General features: G+C 37.9%; 1 protein-coding gene across 1 annotated transcript in view; it reads left to right on the top strand.

Annotated features, from left to right (window-relative positions):
* The window catches only part of Smurf (SMAD specific E3 ubiquitin protein ligase), a 264,916-nt gene that overhangs the window by 26,414 nt on the left and 217,276 nt on the right, over nt 1–21,226 (top strand). The window contains exon 2 of the mRNA XM_090386893.1: nt 19,263–19,301. Within this exon, the coding sequence (XP_090243019.1) occupies nt 19,263–19,301 (39 nt within the window). The remainder of the gene's footprint in view (nt 1–19,262; nt 19,302–21,226) is intronic.

Genomic DNA, 21,226 nt, shown 5'->3' with positions numbered 1-21,226 from the left:
AGACATTGTTTCTGCTGCATGCCTTTTCTGTAGATACTTCCATGGGCACTGTTCTTCTGAATTGGCTTCTATAATTCCTGCTCTCTCTTACAAAGCAATACAAACACATGCTGCAACCATTCAACATGCCTTTACTGTCAAACTTCAAATTCACAAAATCAACTTTTCTTCCTCATTTATTCATTCAACTTCTGTTTTCTGGAACAACCTTCCTTCATTTATATTTCTTGAAAATTACAGTCTACAAGAGTTCAAGTTTCATGTCAACAAGAAGCTTGTTTCATCTTCACAACCTTATACATACACGATACTAAGTACTTTAGGTTCTAATACCTCTCGTTTGGGGTTTCCATTAAAAAAAAAAAAAAAAAAAAAGAAAGCAAGAATATGGTGCCACACAGACATAAGGGATGCAGAAATTGAATGTTATAAGTACAATATGTGCAAGCAGGTGGAGGGTAGTGGAGGAGTAAATTTTCTTGGTTAAGAAGCACAATAGAATCTTAAGCGGTGTACTCAATTGACTTGGATTGCTAGTTCAATGTTAAGTCAATTTAGTGTGACAAGCACTGGGAACTCTAAAATGAGTATAGGGGTATGCTATAAGCCATGTGATTAAGTATAATTAGCAACTACCAGACAGGTAGAGTGGGCCAGTAGATTGCAATATCTTGTAATGGGAGACTTCAATTTTCCAGATATGGCTGGAACTTTTGGGCTTGTTGCTCGCACAGTAGCAGAAATTTTCTGGATTTATTGGATGAGTGTTTTCTACAGCAGTATATTAGATATGCAGCAAGAGAAAGCAGTACTCCTTGCTGACCACTCTGCATGGTTTTCAATGTTTGTAAACTAATAGCTATTTTTAACTCAGTTTTTTATGCTAATTTCAAAATTATTAATTTTTTCTATAATGTACCTTTTTTTTTTCACAAATCACCTAGTTTGTCATGAGTTTTATTGACTATATTAAGTTAGGAGTAAATGCTATGAATTTGTAAACTAAATCTTTGCATGTTGGCAATACTGCCTTCAGCCATTTGCTTCTTGACATTGAGAGCTCCGTGCACTAGTGTTTTCAGTGTGAGCTCAGTTTATTTTTCAGGTTATATCAAACTTGTGCTGAAAAATATTGTCACACAAGTATTTGAACAATCCAAACTTATTTTGTTATGTTTGTGGAAGTTATGTAGTCCTCAGGCAAAGACAAGATATTACAGAATTTGTACTGTGCTCATTTTGGAGAGAAGCTTGATGACCAAGGCCAACAGTGTATATGAAGTTTGCCAAACCTGTTTTGAAGTGTTGAGATGTGGAAAAATGATAAAAAGAAGTCTGTGCCATTTGCAACTCCCATGATTTTGTGTGAGCCTACAAAACACTCTGATGACTTACTTTTGCTTAGTTAATGTAGAGGGATACACTGCAAAGTGTAAGAAGGGCATTGTTTATTCTAATATTAAATCTGCTCTTAGACCAGTCTCACATGGAGTTGATATAGTTGTACACGTTGGCACTAATGATATTAAGAGTAGGAGACCGGCGGAATTACTTAACAAGTACAGGTCACTGATGAAAAAAAAGCCGTGAATTAGGGTTGAATTTGAAAGTGTCTGCAATTCTGCCCAGACACGATAGGAGGGAGTATATGATGAGAGCCCTGTTGATCAATTTGGCCCTGGAAAGATTGTGCAGGGCTCAAGGGGTAGAATTTTTTTCAGCCTGGTCTGTACTTGTTAACAGGAGAGACTGCTTCTACAGGGATGGGATACACTTAAATAGAAAGGGTGCAAGAATGTTTGCTGATGCTGTGTTAAGTGGGTCGGAAAACTGCTAGATTGGGGGGATACAAGGACTAATAGATTAACAGTAGCCACTGGCAGAGGAGAAAGTGATTCTTGCACTGCTTCTATTGGAATGAGCAGCAGCCTGGAAAATAAGATGCAGGATATTTCAGAGACTGCTGGGAATCATGGGGGTACAAGTAAACACATGGGTTGTGTTAGGGTGGCTAAGAGGAAGAGCAGGTGCATGTATACTTGCGTGTACACCAATGCTAGGAGTTTAGTAAATAAATTTGATGAAGTTGAGGTATTGCTCAAAACATCAAAGGCAGATATTGTTGGGATTTCAGAGATGTGGTGTCACACAGATATAAGGAAAGCAGAAGTGGAATTTGGGGAGTACAATGTCTACAGAAAGGATAGACAGGATAGGAAGGGAGGAGGGGTTATGCTATTAGTTAAGAAACACATAAAATCCAAGGAAGTGAAGCCAGTCGACATCGCTGAACAGTGCAGTGTCGAGTCAGTTCGGTGTGACATAAGCATTGGGAGATCAAAATTGAGAGTAGGAGTGTACTATAGGCCTAATGACTCTGATGAGTATAATAAGAAACTGTACAGAGAAATAGTGGGCCAGTAAATCAGAGTCTTATAATGGGGGATTTTAATTTCCCAGATATTGACTGGAATTTGGGGGCTGGTCACTCACACACTAGCAAGGCTTTTATGGATTTATTGGATGATTGTTTTCTACATCAGCATATTCGGGAGGCAACTAGAGGGAGTAATACTCTTGATTTGATTATCAGTAGTGATTCTTCATGCATTAAGAATCTGCAGATAAATGAACCACTAGGTGGCAGTGATCACAGTGTTCTGAAGTGGGAGTTACTCAAAGAGGTAATTACCATTAGGGGTAAAGGGAAGGGGTATTGCTTTCGTAAAGGCGACTACGATGGACTGAGACAGTATTTAAATTCTATACAGTGGGATCAAATGATGATTTTACCAACAGCAAATTCAAAATGGGAAGCATCTTGGAAGCTACTAGGCTTTACATACCAACTAAGAAATATTGTTCAAGGTTTAGGCCTAAATGGATGTCAGATGAACTAATGAGGCATATGGCAGAGAAGAAAAATGCATGGGATACATACAAATTAACACGTGACACAGAAGCCTATGATAGATACAAGTTGATCTGTAACCAAGTTACAAAGGAGATTAGGCAGGCGAAGGCAGATTACGAGAGATCCTTGGCAAGGGATGCAAAGAAAAACAGCAAAGAGTTCTTTATTTATGTAAACTCTAGAAGGAAGGGGATGAATCAGATTGGTCCACTTGATATCGATGGGTCAACTGTTGATGACCCTGCTCAGGTAGCTAACAAACTAAATGAATATTTTGCATTGACATTCACACATGAGGAGTTATTCAGTGAGGGGAATGACAGAGGTGTATTCAACTCTAGCAGTAAGCTAGAGAATCGTGTAATAACTGAGAGTAAAGTGGAGGAGAAATTGTTGAAGATAAACACAAGAAAGGCACCTGAGGTGGATGGGATCTATCCAGTTATATTAAAGGAGGCAGCAAAGGAAGTAAGCAAACCCTTAGCCATAATTATGAGAGCTTCCTTGGACTCAGGGGAGGTACCCATGGACTGGAGATGTGCAAATGTGACCCCAATTCACAAGGGAGGATCAAAGGCTAACACAAGTAATTATAGACCTGTGAATTTAACTTCTGTTCCTGGAAAATTAATGGAGGCACTGGTTAAAGAAGCACTGCAGGATCATCTAGACAAGACTTCAGTTATAGCTCGGACACAGCATGGTTTTGTTAAGGGGAAGTCTTGCCTGACCAATTTGATTGGATACTATGATGCAGTCACAAAAGAACTGGATGCAGGGAATAACTTTGATATTATATACTTGGATCTTAGAAAGGCTTTTGATACTGTTCCACATGGAAGACTGCTGCACAAATTGGAGCAGTGTGGCATTGGAGGCAAATTGCTGCTATGGATAAAGGGGTAGTTGAAGGGGAGAAGACAGAGAGTGGTAATCAATGGGCACTGCTCATCGTGGACTAATGTTATTAGTGGAGTCCCTCAGGGTTCAGTATTGGGTCCTTTATTGTTTTCTGTATTTATAAATGATATTGATGATGGTATATCAAGCTTAATGTCAAAGTTTGCAGACGATACGAAGGTTGGCAGGGTTTTCAAGGACACTAATGACACTATGCTGCGGCAACAGGATCTGGAAAGGTTGAGCAGATGGGCTGAGAGGTGGCAAATGAAGTTTAACATTGACAAATGTAAAGTACTATATATGGGAAACAGCAACCCCAGAGCAACGTATCAACTCTGTGGTACTACACTGACAGTGGTAGAGAATGAAAGGGACCTGGGGGTGGTTGTGCAGGCAGATATGAAGTTCTCTGAGCAGTGCAGATGGGCTGCAAGAGTAGCTCATGGTGTATTGTCAATGATATATAGGAATTTTTCTAGCAGGGATAAGGAGGTCTTTATTCCCTTGTATAAGGCGATGGTCAGGCCACACATAAAGTACTGTATACAGGCCTGGAGGCCTAATTTCAAGAAGGATGTAGAGCTGCTGGAACGAGTACAGAGAAGGGCAACAAGATTAGTGAATGGAACAAAGGGGTGCTCTTATGAAGAAAGGCTTAAGTTTTGCGAATTACAGTGTGTGGAGACTAGGCACCAGCGAGGTGATCTGATAGAGGTGTACAAAGCCTTGAATGGTTTGAGCATGCTCAATGCTGATGGGATCCTTCCTCTTGCTCAGAATAATCACCTGAGAGGGCATAAATTCAAATTGAGGAAAGATAGATGTAGGACAGATGTGCGGAAATTTGCCTTTAGCCAGCGGGTGGTTGGTAGGTGGAACAGGCTTCCATCCCCTGTCGTGGAAGTTGATAGCCTAAATAAGTTTAAGGCTCAGCTGGACGGGTATTTCGAACGAACAGAGGGGTGAAGTGGAAGTGGTTATTTTTTATTTATTTATTTTACTTTATTTTTTTTTTGGCTGATGCTGCATAAGCTTGCTTTCTTACATCAAATGCCTCTACTAATGCTAATGCTAACTTGCTGATTCCATGCCTTCCAATTATATTGGAGAATGTAGCAGCAGAGAGTACTGAAAGTGAAACTTCTGATGAAACTGAAGTCTACATGACTGGAGATAGTTCAGTTATCAACTGCTTTTGTAGCATGAACTCAATGATCTTGTAAGATCATTGGATGATTGTTTTCTACATCAGCATGTTCGTGAGGCAACAAAGGGAGCATACTCTTGATCTGATTATCAGTAGTGATTCTTCATGCATTAAGAATTTGCAGATAAATGAACCACTAGGTGGCAGTGATCACAGTGTGTTGAAGTGGGATTTACTCAAGGAGGTAACTACCATCAGAGGTAAAGGGAAGGGTTTTTGTTTTCGTAAAGGCGACTATGATGGTCTGAGACAGTATTTAAATTCTATACAGTGGGACCAACTGATGATGTTACCAACAGCAAACTCAAAATGGGAAGCATTCAAGGAACTAATCTTGGAGGCTACCAGGCTTTACATACCAACTAAGAAATATTGTTCAAGGTGTAGGCCTAAGTGGTTGTCAGATGAACTAATGAGACATGTGGCAGAGAAGAAAAATGCATGGGATACATACAAATTAATGGGTGACATGGAAGCCTATGATAGATATAAGTTGGTCTGTAATCAAGTCACAAAGGAGATTAGGCAGGCAAAGGCAGACTACGAAAAATCCTTGGCAAAGGATGCAAAGAAAAACAGAAAAGAATTCTTTACCTATTTAAACTCAAGAAGGAAAGGGATGAATCAGATTGGTCCACTGGATATTGATGGTTCAACAGTTGAGGATCCTGCTCCGATGGCTAACAATCTAAACGAGTATTTTGCATCTACATTCACGCATGAGGAGTTATTCAGGAAGGAGAATGATGTAGGTAAAGTAAACATTGGCAGTGAGCTGGATGATTTTGTAATAACTTAGAGGAACGTGGAGGAGAGATTGTCTTTAATATAACTGGATAGATCCCATCCACCTGGGGGTGGATGGGATCTATCCAGTTATATTAAAGGAGGCAGCAAAGGAAGTAAGCAAACCCCTAGCCATAATTATGAGAGCTTCTTTGGACTCAAGGGAGGTACCCATAGACTGGAGATGTGCAAATGTAACCCCAATTCACAAAGGAGGATCAAAGGCTGACACAAGTAATTATAGACCTGTTAGTTTAACTTATGTTCCAGGTAAATTAATGGAGGCACTGGTTAAAGAAGCACTGCAGGATCATCTAGACAAGAATTCAGTTATAGCTCAGACGCAGATAGGTTTTGTTAAGGGCAGGTCTTGCCTGACCAATTTGATTGGATACTATGATGTAGTCACAAAAGAAGTGGATGCAGGGAATAACTTTGATATTATATATTTGGATCTTAGAAAGGCTTTTGATACTGTTGCACATGGAAGACTGCTGCACAAATTGGAGCAGTGTGGCATTGGAGGCAAATTGCTGCTATGGATAAGGGGATGGTTGAGTGGCAGAAGACAGAGAGTGGTAATCAATGGACACTGCTCAATGTGGACTAATGTTATTAGTGGAGTTCCTCAGGGTTCAGTGTTGGGTCCATTGTTGTTTTCGGTGTTTATGAATGATATTGATGATGGGATATCAAGTTTAATGTCCAAGTTTGCAGATGATACAAAGGTTGGCAGGGTTGTTAAGGACACTACTGATGCTATGCTGCTGCAACAGGATCTGGAAAGGTTGAACAGATGGGCTGAGAGGTGGCAAATGAAGTTCAACATTGACAAATGTAAAGTACTACATATGGGAAACAGTAACCCCAGAGCAACGTATCAACTCTGCGGTAGTACACTGACAGTGGTGGAGAATGAAAAGGACCTGGGGGTAATTGTGCAGGCAGATATGAAGTTCTCTGAGCAGTGCAGACGAGCTGCAAGAGTAGCTCATGGTGTCTTGTCAATGATATACAGGAATTTTTCTAGCAGGGATAAGGAGGTGATTATTCCCTTGTATAAGGCAATGGTTAGGCCACATCTTGAGTACTGTATACAGGTCTGGAGGCCTCATTTCAAGAAGGATGTAGAGCTGCTGGAACGGGTACAGAGAAGGGCAACAAGATTAGTGAATGGAACAAAGGGTTGCTCTTACGAAGAAAGGCTTAAGTTTTGCAAATTACAGAGTCTGGAGACTAGGCACCGGCGAGGTGATCTGATAGAGGTGTATAAGGCTTTGAATGGTTTGAGCATGCTCAATGCCAATGGGATTCTTCATCTTGCTCAGAATAATCACCTCAGAGAGCATAAATTCAAATTGAGGAAGGACGGATGTCGGATAGATGTGCGGAAATTTGCCTTTGGCCAGCGGGTGGTTGGTTGGTGGAACCGACTTCCATCACTTGTTGTTGAAGTTGATAGCCTAAACAAATTTAACTCTCAACTGGACAGGTATTTCGAGCGAACGGAGGGGTGAAATGGGAGTGGTGTTTAATTGACTTAATGAACTATTTTAGGAATTAGTTACAATCCTACATAGTGGAGACTTGTTATTGACTCATCAAAGAGGAGTCTCAAAGGTGTGTCGCTCCACGATGGAAATAATTATGGGTCAATTCCAGTAGCTCATTCTGTGCATTTGAAAGAAACATATGAGAACTTGAAGTTTTTGACAAATATTCACAAGTATGAAGAACATGGTTGGTTGGCTTGTGCTGACTTTAAAGTGAGGGGCATGTTACTTGGACAGCAGTCTGGCTACTCAAAAATGCCTTGCTTTTTGCATGAGTGGGGAGTCCTGCAAGGAGTAAGCACTGGAATGTCAAGGTCTGGCCAAAGAATGGCAGTTTGTTGCCTGGATCAAAGAACACAGTTCATAAACAACTAGTAGACACTAAAACTGTCCTCCTTCCTTGCATGTCAAATAGGGTTTGATGAAAGTTTGTGAAAGCTTTACCTCAGGAAGGTCCCTACTTCAACTACCTTTGCACTAAATTCCCATCAATCTCCCAAGAGAAGCTAAAACAAGGTGTTTTTGTTGGACCTCAAATTTGAAAACTGATGAGGGACTGAGATTTTGAGGAAACTATGAATAAAAGAGAAAAACAGACATAGATTAGCTTAGTGTCTGTTGTTGAGAACTTCTTAGGGAACAACAAGGAACCAAGGATGTCAACATTTAACTACAAGAATATAGTTAAATATGTTGGCAAACTTCAAGAAGTTGGGCTGCAATGAGTGTCAAGGTAAATTTTTTACACTCCTACCTCTACTACTTGCCAAAAAATCTAGGAAGTGTTAGTGAAGCACAGGGTTGAGAGGTTTCATTAGTACAATAAAGACATGGAGATGAGGTACCAGGGGAGGTGGAATATCAGTGTGATGGCTAGCTATTGCTGGATGCTGAAGAGGGACTGCAAAGTAGGATCTGCAAGAAAATCAAAGAAACAAAAATTTGACCCATTGTAGACAGTTTTTAAAATGAGAGGAGTGTTTAGTGGACTTTTCACCACACTGCCCTTTTTAATAGTGTTTTCAACATGTATTATAAGTCTGGTAAAAGTGGTATTTCGTTATAATTTCAGTGCATAAATTCTGCCAAAAGTAATAGAAATTCGTAAAAAAAAAATCAAATTTTCTTTTGTGAATTTTGAAGAAACACAATGTGATGGAAACAAATGCAAGTCATTTTTAAAATTGACATTAGAAAATTATTCAGAAACACCCTTTCCTGAGAAAACATCAGTGAATTTTCCAAAATGAAGAGTAGGGTTATCACCAGTAACTCTTCATGCATAATTTGCAGTTAAAGGAACCACTAGTTAGTTGTTAGTTATTTTGGTTTTTTAGGAGCATTAGCAACTAAGGCCATATTGCTCCGGGAATATGTGGTGGTCATTCCCTGACCTTTCCGCATCCTCCGTATTTGGTGGTGACGTGCTCGAACCCCGGTCTAATCAAGAAGCGTGTGCTATGCATTGCTGCTCCTTCCCACTTGGCTACGGAGGTGCCATAGGGAACCACTAGGTGGCACTGATCATAATATATCGAAACATTAACATGTTTTCTGCCTTTGTATATTAGCAACGAATGGCACGGCACTAACAGTGATGTGCCATTGCACGTATTACAAGCATTCAAAAGGTACCCAGGTGCCTTTTGAAGTGATCAGTAAATGAGTGCTGTAAAAGTAAAGACACACAAAATTAACAACCGCTCAATATTGGCACACTGATTGAACTCTGCTATTTGTAGCAACACTTAATTTTTGTTAATAGGCTTGACACACAGTTTTATGTTTTCTTTGCAGGTGTTGAGGTTAGTTTTTACACACACACACACACACACACACACACACACACACACACACACACACACACACACACACACACATTAGGTACTTACATTAATTATGCTCATGTTAATTGCATTTAATTTGAGGTCATTTGTTTTTTGGCATACAGGTGCTCTCAATTCTTCCCTGGTAATTACACCTGCAGTTCAGCTCCCATACTTAATACACTGATAATAACATTTTTGTCTATTTTATATATGGAATCAATTTTTTTGATAAAATCAAGGTTTGTTCCAATTTCCAGCTCAACCCAAAAGTAGATGTTCACTTTTAGTTATGAATTCCAAACTTTTACTTCTTAACCATTATTAAAAAGTTTTCAGATTGTTATTGTTCCTTAATATTCTGAAAATTACAGCACATTGGATGCACTCTGTCGAATGTAGACACAGTGAACATGTTAAATATATAACTATCATCATGAGGGGACGAGATTTTGTTTTTGTAACTATAGTAGACTAGTTACAAAAACTATAGTGATGTTAGTGTCGACTAACATCACTATAGTTTTTGTATAGTGTCGACTATAGTGATGTTAGATAGTTTTTAAATTTCATTCAGTGGGATCAGCTGATGATGTTACCGACTGCAAATTCTAAATAGGATGCATTTGGGGAAGTAATCATAAAAGCTAAGGTTTTTATATCAACCACTAGTCGTTGTTCAAGGTTTTGACCTAAATAGATGTCAGATGAACTGATTAGATTAGTGGCAATTAGAAGGTTGGAAGAGAAATTGCTGAAGTCAGAAGTAAATAAGGCACTCAGGACTAAAAGAAGCAGCAAACAAGGTAAGCAGCCATAATTTTGAGAGCATTCTTGGATTCAAGTGTGGTTCCATGTAAATTGGAGAAGTGCAAATGTCTCTCTTATTTGCAAAGGCTGAATAAAAAGAAGTGAATAATTATATAGAAGCTTGACTTCTGTTCTAGGGTAATGGAGTCACTGGTTAAAGCAGGGACCATCTAGACAGGGATGCAGTTATACAGCAATCATGGCATGGATTTTTAAGTGACAATCCTGTCTGACCATTTTGATTAACTACTATCATACAGTAACAAAGGACCCAATGCAAAAAATAGATATCATATACTTAGATTTCAGTGAAGCGTTTGACTCTGTTCCACACCGAAAGACTACTGTTCAAATTGGAGCAGTGGCATTTACTACTGTGAATAAAGGGATGGTTGAGTGGCAGAAGACAAGAGGATGGTTATAAACGGGCACTGTTCTTCTTGGATTAATGTTATTAGCAGTTATACCTCAGGGTTTAGTGCTCATTTCCCTTACTATTTTCAGTATTCCTTAATGATATTGATGAAGACATGTCAAGCTTATGGACTAAAGTTGGCAAACAATACAAAGGTTAGGGTGGTTAATGACATTAATCAGGGCTATGCTATTGTGGCAAGATCTAGAAAAATTAGGCAGATGGGCTGAGAAGTGGCAATTGAAGTATATATGAGGTTTATTACTGTTATCAATACAAGTACAGAATATCATATTCTGTACATGTATTGACAACAGTAATTCCAGAGTAACCAACCAATTAGATGGCATTACATTCAAGATGGTGGGAGAACAATTGAGATGTAAGGGTAATTGTATAGTCTGACATGAAGTTCTCTGAACAGTAGTTAGGCTACTAGGGCAGCTGCTCATGAGGTTCTGTCAATAGTATACAGGAATTTTGCCAACAGAAAGGAGGAAGTGATTATCCAATTGTATAAAGCAATGGTTAGGCTACATCTTAAGTACTGAAGTTCTCCAAGCGTTGTAGACTGGTTGCAAGGAGAGTCCCATGGTGTCCTATCGATGATTTATTGAACAATTGCTAGTAGAGATAAGGACATCATAATCCCATTATATAAGCCTATTGTTAAACCACACTTGGAATACTGTGTTCAAGTATGGAGACCACACCTAAAGAAAGACATTGTGCTTCTTGAAAGGGTCCAAAGACGGGTGACTCGCTTGGTGAGATTGGCAAAAGGACATCCATATGAGGAAAGACTTCGAATATGTGGGTTGCAGAGCTTGGAAACTAGATGTCTTAGAGGAGACTTGATTGAGGTGTTTAAGGCTGTGAGAGGCATAAGTAAAATGAATAAGGACGAAATTTTCACGGTTATAAACGATTCTACAACAAGGGACCATAATTTTAAGTTACAGGGTGGAGTTGTTTAGACTGGATTGCAGGAAGTTTTATTTTAGCCAGAGAGTTATAAATTACTGGAATAAGTTACCTACATGGGTGGTAGAGGCTGACTGTTTTGGAAATTCAAAGGTCAGCTGGATAATTACCTAAGGGAGGAGGGAAATGCATAGGTTGTCCATTTCCTTTTCTCTTATTAATTATTATTATTATTATTTTAATTTTCTTATTTTTTTAAAAATTTTCTTCTTTTTTTAAAATTTTTCTTATTATTTTTTATTTTCATCTTATTAATTTGTTTTTATTATATTATTTTATTTTATTTTATTTATTTTTTGTTATTTTATTTTATTTTATTTTATTATTATTTTTTTGGCTGGTGCAGCATAAGCCATAGGCTTCCTTGCACCATGTGACCATTACTAATACTAATACTGCATACAGGTCTGGAAGGCCCATTTTAAGAAGGACGTGTATCTCTTGAAATTGGTGCAGTGAGGAGCTACCAAATTAGTCGAGGAGAGATAGGGATACTCTTACCATGAAATATTTTGGTTCTGTGCTGTGCTGGGAAACTAGACCCCTACAAGGAGACCCGATTGAAGTGTTCAAGGCTTTAAATGGATTGAGCAAACTAAATGCTGTTGGTATTCTTAATCTTTCTCAGGTGATACACACAGAGGACATAAATTGAAGAATGGCTTCAGGATAGAGTTGCAAAAAATTTGTTTTCAGTTGCAGTAGCATTCCAAGTCAATGACTCTTGTGAGAGTGATTGATGTATGTAGCAAACTACTATCTGATGTTGTGGAAGTGGGTACTTTGAATACATTTAAGGAAGAATTAGACAAATTATTAGATGAGGTAGTAGGTTTTTTTTTTTTTTAGATGATGCAGCAAAGGTAAAGAAAGCCAACACGAGAACCATAGCAAACTACGGGAAACTTACCGGACAAACTGGTTTTCTGCTACCGCAGTTTCTACCGGCATTCTCAGTAAACAGATGGTGTGTCGTTAACGGCAGTAGAAGTCGAGAAGGATATATTGATTGACACATAGGCGTGACAGACTATAACATCATAGCATTAAGTGATTGATTGATGTTATGATATATATATATATACATATAAAAAGAATCTTTCTATTCCTATTATCTCCTAACCTAAACTTTAAGATTAGGTAAGGAAACCTTTTCCTATTATTTCCTAACTTAACATTTAAGGTCAGATTATGAAATATAATGAAAAATAAACATTTTCCTTTTTTCCTAAGCTATCCTTTGGTGCCTCCGTAGCCAGGTGGGCAGGAGCAGCAGTGTGCAGTACACGCTTCTTGATTAGATCGGGGTTCGAGCCTGTGACCACCAAATACGGAGGATGCAGAAAGGTCAGGGAATGACCACCGCAATCCCCGGAGCAATATGGCCTTAGTTGCTAATGCTCCTAAAAAAAACCAAATAACAACAAGCTATCCTTTAAGGTTAGGTTTCCTAACCTAACCTTAAAAACGTACAAAGAAATCAGTAATATGGTTTTTTAGAGTTCATGAGTGTTTTTGAAAAAACACTCATGAACTCTAATAATCTGCTTTTAAAAATGAGAAAAAAATCATTACATTGTCTGTCATGCTTATGTGTCAATCAATACATCATTCTCGACTTCTACTGCCACTACCGATAACACACATGTTAACCAAGAATGCAGGGTAAAACTGCAGTAGTGGCAAACCAGTTTGTCCTGTAAGTTTGCCATAGTTCTTGTGTTGGCTTTCTTTACCTTAAGCAATGATGCTACATAAGCTTACTTCTTTGCATCATTTGCCACTATTAATACACATACTGATGTCACTGATGAATCCCAGATGACTCTTCATTGAAGCAAGTATATTTATCATATTTTGAAAATGAAGTTGAATAGTATTTGGGAAGCATTCAAAGAACTTATCTTGGAAGCTACTAGGCTTTACATACCAACTAAGAAATATTGTTCAAGGTTTAGGCCTAAATGGATGTCAGATGAACTAATGAGGCATATGGCAGAGAAGAAAAATGCATGGGATACATACATATTAACACGTGACACAGAAGTCTATGATAGATACAAGTTGATCTGTAACCAAGTTACAAAGGAGGTTAGGCAGGTGAAGGCAGATTACGCCTTGGCAAGGGATGCGAAGAAAAACAGCAAAGAGTTCTTTACTTATGTAAACTCTAGAAGAAAGGGGATGAATCAGATTGGTCCACTTGATATCGATGGGTCAACTGTTGATGACCCTGCTCAGGTAGCTAACAAACTAAATGAATATTTTGCATCGACATTCACACATGAGGAGTTATTCGGCGAGGGGAATGCCAGAGGTGTATTCAACTCTAGCAGTAAGCTAGAGAATCTTGTAATAACCGAGAGTAAAGTGGAGGAGAAATTGTTGAAGATAAACACAAGAAAAGCACCTGGGGTGGATGGGATCTATCCAGTTATATTAAAGGAGGCAGCAAAGGAAGTAAGCAAACCCTTAGCCGTAATTATGAGAGCTTCCTTGGACTCAGGGGAGGTACCCATGGACTGGAGGTGTGCAAATGTGACCCCAATTCACAAGGGAGGATCAAAGGCTGACACAAGTAATTATAGACCTGTGAGTTTAACTTCTGTTCCCGGAAAATTAATGGAGGCACTGGTTAAAGAAGCACTGCAGGATCATCTAGACAAGACTTCAGTTATAGTTCGGACATAGCATGGTTTTGTTAAGGGGAAGTCTTGCCTGACCAATTTGATTGGATACTATGATGCAGTCACAAAAGAACTGGATGCAGGGAATAACTTTGATATTATATACTTGGATCTTAGAAAGGCTTTTGATACTGTTGCACATGGAAGACTGCTGCACAAATTGGAGCAGTGTGGCATTGGAGGCAAATTGCTGCTATGGATAAGGGGGTGGTTGAGGGGGAGAAGACAGAGAGTGGTAATCAATGGACACTGCTCATCGTGGACTAATGTTATTAGTGGAGTCCCTCAGGGTTCAGTATTGGGTCCTTTATTGTTTTCTGTATTTATAAATGATATTGATGATGGTATATCAAGCTTAATGTCCAAGTTTGCAGACGATACGAAGGTTGGCAGGGTTGTCAAGGACACTACTGACACTATGCTACTGCAACAGGATCTGGAAAGTTTGAGCAGATGGGCTGAGAGCTGGCAAATGAAGTTTAACATTGACAAATGTAAAGTACTACATATGGGGAAACAGCAACCCCAGAGCAACGTATCAACTCTGTGGTACTACACTGATAGTGGTAGAGAATGAAAGGGACCTGGGGGTGGTTGTGCAGGCAGATATGAAGTTCTCTGAGCAGTGCAGACAGGCTGCAAGAGTAGCTTATGGTGTATTGTCAATGATATATAGGAATTTTTCTAGCAGGGATAAGGAGGTGATTATTCCCTTGTATAAGGCAATGGTCAGGCCACACCTAGAGTACTGTATACAAGCCTGGAGGCCTCATTTCAAGAAGGATGTAGAGCTGCTGGAACGAGTACAGAGAAGGGCAACAAGATTAGTGAATGGAACAAAGGGGTGCTCTTATGAAGAAAGGCTTAAGTTTTGCGAATTACAGTGTCTGGAGACTAGGCACCAGCGAGGTGATCTGATAGAGGTGTATAAAGCCTTGAATGGTTTGAGCATGCTCAATGCTGATGGGATTCTTCCTCTTGCTCAGAGTAATCACCTGAGAGGGCATAAATTCAAATTGAGGAAAGACAGATGTAGGATAGATGTGCGGAAATTTGCCTTTAGCCAGCGGGTGGTTGGTAGGTGGAACAGACTTCCATCCCTTGTCGTGGAAGTTGATAGCCTAAATAAGTTTAAAGCTCAGCTGGACAGGTATTTCGAACGAACAGAGGGGTGAAGTGGAAGTGGTTATTTTTTATTTATTTATTTTACTTTATTATTTTTTTTTGGCTGATGCTGCATAAGCTTGCTTTCTTGCATCAAATGCCTCTACTAATGCTAATGCTAGTAGTTAGAAGATCTTGCATTTGAAATAAATGAACACTACTTTTATGTGCTGAAGTTGTCCATTTCACTGAAGCAAACTGAAAGAAATGTAACATGCTAAAAAAACTCTTTCAGTTTTCCCAAAAAACCCATTATCAACTCAAGTGACATTACCTCTCTCTGTACAGTGATGTAATGTATTTCCAGTCCTTAACTAGGGCATCTGGAACAGTAACTTTACCAGTAATCCATCTCAAAAATTGGAGGTTGCAAAATTTCAGAATTTGTTGTTGCAAAATTTCAGAATTTGTTGTTGCATAATTTTTGATATCATTTTACTTTATCATCATATCATTTTCATTGAAGACTGGTATAGCTGTCTTGGAATGAAATCAACATCATATCACATTATCTCTGTACTTAATACATTTAAATTCATAATTCACATTAATACATTTAAATTTATAATAAACATATATAGCATTGCCTGGGTCAGTGTTTTGTATGTTTATTACATGACTAAATTTTTGTCAAATTTTTTTTAACAAATGTATTCTTTGTACTAGCCATCTGGATGCTCTGTCGGTGTGTGTTGCAATCATTTTTACGTAGGGTTGGTTATGTAAAGAGTTAGGTGCACTTCCTTTGCTTTTATATGCTTTTTAACGAAAAGAGTAACTCAGCACAAACAATGTATCCCAGCACTACAGTACATGAATGTCACTACATTGATGCACCTTTGGTGAGTATGGTATCTTAAATGTATACATGAGGATTGCTATAGGTTGCTAAATTTAAAAAAAAGTCCTTTCTGTATACGTTGTACTCATCATATTCAAATTATACATCTCCTATGTAGGAGTGGCTGATATCTCAAAAATGTCTGCATTTGATGATTTAACAATACTTCAAACACATCAGATTTATTTATTATTTTATATATACTCCTAGCATTGGTGTACAAGCAAATATATATATTTGCCTGTCCTATGAGGACCTCAAACAAACTTTGTAATCTCTCATATTGTGGAGTTATACTTTGCAACTGGGCTGTCATCATTGCATCACCAGGGTACCTGCCCACCTGCCGATGAGGAGCCAACAAGCTCCGAAACAGTGCCATCTGGGTGGTGGTATCCACCGAGAATAAGTAACAGTAGTCTTCTCCATTGGTGAAGCATTACTTATTTGAGGTAGTGCAATATCATGGTAACCCATTGTGAAGGTAATCACAATATGATATGCACTTAATGATGCCAATTCCTAGTTACTTAGTAGCTGGCTGTGTGTAGTAATGATGCACTTGCACTGACCTACACATCATATAAGTTAATATGCAATAAAAGCCTGTGGCTTTCTTGCACTATACGGCAAATACTAATTCCGAGTGTGATGAGTAAAAGGAAGGATTTATCGGACTTTGATAAAGGACAGATTGTGGGTGCTCGACGAGCTGGTGCCTCGATTTCCCAAATGGCTGAACTGGTGGGGTGTTCGAGAGCCGCCATAGTTAGTGTACCAGGACTGGCATCAAAATGGTCAAACAACAACCCGACGGCAAAACTGCAAAGGTCAGCGAAAGGTTGATGTTAGAGGTGAGTGCCGGGTCCGATGACTTGTACAAGCAAATAGGCACAGCACTGTTGAAGAGTTGACTACCCAATACAAGTTAATGGAACAATATCTGGCATGACCATGCATCGCACTTGCACGTATGGGCTATACCAGCAGACGACCCCTACAGCATCCTCTTCTAACCAAGGTTCATCAGCATAAAAGACTCGCCTGATGCAAAGAGCATGCAAGTTGGATGTTAGAAGACTGGAAGGTGTGCTGGTCGGATGAGTCACATTATTTACTCCACACCGTGGATGGTCGTGTGTGGATTTGGCATCAACAACATGAGGCTCTTGATCCATTATGAATGATATCAAAAGTGCAGGCCGGCAGAGACAGTTGTATGGTGTGGGGCATGTTTCACTGGCAGGATCTTGGACCCCTGGTGCATGTGGAAAAACGTATCAGTGGTTTCCGCTATCGTCAACTGCTTGCTAACTGTGTACACCCCGCTATGTTACACTTTTTCCCGAATGGCGATGGTGTCTTCCAAGATGACAATGCGCTGAGCCATCAGGCACTTGTTGTGCAGGAATGGTTTGAGGAACACAGTTCTGACTTCCAGCATATCGATTGGCCTCCAAACTCCCCTGATATCAATCCCATAGAGCACTTGTGGGACACTATGGAAAGGCATATCAGGCATCTGAATACATCAATCACCTCCATACCTGCATTGCTGGCTGCATTACACACAGCTTGGTTGGCCATACCTCCCGAACGCTTCTGACATCTTGTTGAATCAATGCCATGTCGGATAGATGCTGTACTGAGGGCAAAAGGAGGACCTACGAAGTATTAGGTAGGTGGTTATAATTCAGAGATCACTTAGTCTATATCACTAAAGGTTTTTATTTGGTTTAATTCCTTGACAACTATCAGTTCACTGTATGGAGATTTTGCTATTCTTTGATTTTCTACCATCATTGTTGCATCTACAGTCTCCACTAAAATTGGTATTTTAGCTCTTTTTTGAAAATATATTATGAATCATTGCAGTACACAGAAATATCACACTATTTCTTGAAATGAATGTATTTCCAGGTGAGAGGCATGCTTTCTCTTCAATATTTTTTCTGTTTTATCACCATTTCTGATTGGCAGGGCTTGACAAACATTGTCACTGTGCTGACTAAAAAATCCTGCTTGGTGACTAATATTTTGCAGGTCGGGGTAACAGCTGTGTGATTGAACTGCGCATTACATAAAAGTAATGTGTGGTTTGTATCTTAAGGATTAGCTTGATTTTCAACAAGAATACAGTGGAGTCAGATGCTAAGCTATCAACAGCATTATTTTATGGAATGAACCTTATTATTTGTAAGAACATGAAGCATAGAAGACCAACCAATTATATTTGACTTTATGGGTTATGATAAATTAAAAAAATAGTTTTGTTGAGAGCATTTTATAATTCAGTTTTTATTTAGTGTCAACATGGAAAACTTATTTTGTAATTGTTCAGGGGAAAAAATAAATAATCAAAAATCTTTTATTTGTGAAAACTTTATACTGTTTATTTCATGGTGCTTTGTTTGCATGCATACTGGTTATAAGTTGGGTAGTGACCTGGCAATTTTATCTGTGTTTTTTGTCAATTTGTCTTGCCCTAATGCTCTGGTAATAGTTAAGAATCATTTATAATTATCAACAGATATAATATCAAAGTTAAGGTTGATTGATATCAGCTACTTTGGGAAGTTAGCATTAACAAAAATGAATTTACTGCTGGTACGAAAGGTAAACACTAGTTTTTTTGCCTCATTGTGTAACTCTAATTTACTGCATAATGGCTGTTCCAGAAGACTTTTTTGTATTCTCTTCCTTTCCTTCTCTCCCTTCCCAGCTGGCAGTTAATATTTGGTAGCAGTACTTGCATATTGACATATTAGACAACTATGTTAAGACCTACTGACTGGAATCTCCCAACTAACTGGACACCCTATTTCTATATGCTTCATATGCAATTTCATAGGGCTGGTCCAGATGTATCATGTGTGATACATCTGGACTAGCCATAGAAAACTTGGAGAAAAATCTTTTCTATAAGTTGGTCAATTATCACAGTTTACCCCTTCATGTTTTCCATATTTGTCCATTTTGTTCTATTTTCTTTTGTATTTATAATGTCTCTGAAAGGGGGAAAAAATATATATATATATATATTTATTATTATTATTATTTTTTTTTTAAATTGGTCAGTATTAGTAATAAGATAGAGATTTTTTTTAAGTATTTAATGTTGTTTGAGTATTTTAATAATAACATGATTAAAATTGGGTTTCTTTTGTTTTAGTTCTATGTGCAAAAAATCTAGCCAAGAAGGATCTTTTTCGTAAGTACCCTAATATCTTATTAAAGTGTCTCTCTCTCTCTCTCTCTCTCTCTCTCTCTCTCTCTCTCTCCCCCCCCCCCCCCAAATACTCATTGTGAATAGTTGATAAATTAATGGAAGTAATTCCTAATACATGTTTTACAGTGTTATTTTCATTTAAATGAAGTAAATTAACTTAATTTTCTACTTTAACATTCTTTAGTATGGACTGTATTCAAAGCAAACACGTGGTGCCCTTCCCAATTGCAAAGTGCTGTATTCATCAGTAAGGCCATGAATGAGGAATCTGTATTGGGGTAGTATTTTATAATGACAGAATATGGTATAGTTTCCTGAGATAGACTATTGCAACAAAAGGATTAATCATATGATTTCTTTTTTTTTTTTTTTTAGTTGCACTGTGTATGCAATGCATCTGAAAAGAAATGATGCAGGTTCTAAAACAAAACAAAAAAAAAAAGCAGATATTCAGAATAAGACTCTTTATGAAACTGATTTAAAATAGGAAACATGTAAAGTAATAAAACAGAAATTAACTGTAATCTTGTCAGAATTTGTCTCATTACAAATGGGGGAACCTCATTCAAAATAGACCCTATGGGACTTTATACATTTGTTATACATCGCTTTTAATCATTAATAGTAAAGCATTTTTCAAATTCTTCAAAGCTATTCCTTTGATGTTTGGCTGTGTTCAGAAAAGAACACAGCCAAACATTAAAATAGAAGATTAGAAAAATCTGTGGAAGAATTTTGTACTCTTGTTTTATAGTATCGTCAAACTGCCATCCCACTTTAAAGAAACCAAAATTAGAGAGTAGACAATTTTCCATATGTTGGTTTATGCAAGAAAGACAATACTAATACTCAATACATGGTATTCATGTATTGATTATTAATGGGGAGAGATCCACTTTCAAAAATTTACATATTTAAGGTCATTTATCAAGGGAAAAATTGATTAGAGAATGATTCTACAATATGGATGAAACAGGTCTTAATTATAAGATGTTATCAAAAAAAATTATGCCAAAAAAGAAAAATAGAGCCTTCCACACTAGAATACAAAAAATCCAAAGAGTGGATCACTGTAGCTGCTTTGCGGCAATGCAGCTGGACCTCAAAAATTTCCACTTTTTGTTATTGGTAGATCAACTAATCCTGAAGGTTTAAAAAATAATAATAATAAATTGTTCATCTTTACCAGTTTACTATCACTCATAAAATCAGAATAGATGGATTCTGCATTATTCAAAGAATGGTTTTTCTCATGAATTTCCTTCTGTAAAGAAAATTTGAAAATAAACTTTGCTGAAAAAAGATGTTCTCTTTCTAAATTATTCTCCTTCAAATCCTAATTTGAGGAATTCAAAGAGTAGGACATAAAAGCCACTTTTTTATTACTAAGTGTGGCCTTTTGATCAAGGGGTTTTAGATGTCCAGAGGCAACGTAGGTAAAAGTTTTTGATTGAAAAAAAAAAAAGGAAGACGCTCTTATAGAATCATTAAGTCATCATCAAAGATGTTATTATAATATAGCAACTAGCATAGAAAGGAAATTCAAAGGTCAGCACTTACTAAATCTTGGAGAAAACTTTAACCCAATGTTGATAATGATCTCGAAAGTCCTAGGCTACAAGAAGGTAATGAAGAAGATTACTTTATTGACTGTTATCAGCCAGGATGGAGGTTCCGAAGATTTACAGCAAGAACACATATAACAATGGACTCAGTGTTTTCCAAAAAAACTGTCGCTAATCTGTTAGAATATAAAATTAAATTGTGGATGATACAGAAGTTGTACACACCATGTTGAAAACAGATGGATCTAAATATGAAGAAGAGATTGAATAAAATCCAGGATTAAAAAATTTCACATTGCAGCTGCCAAAAATGCCCTAGATCCAGCTTTTCATTACCTTGAA

Source organism: Mastigoproctus giganteus, chromosome 12 (genome assembly GCF_048544385.1).
Source record: "Mastigoproctus giganteus isolate SK-2022 chromosome 12, ASM4854438v1, whole genome shotgun sequence".
Lineage (NCBI taxonomy): Eukaryota > Metazoa > Arthropoda > Arachnida > Uropygi > Thelyphonidae > Mastigoproctus > Mastigoproctus giganteus.
This window is presented reverse-complemented; position numbering and strand designations above follow the sequence as displayed.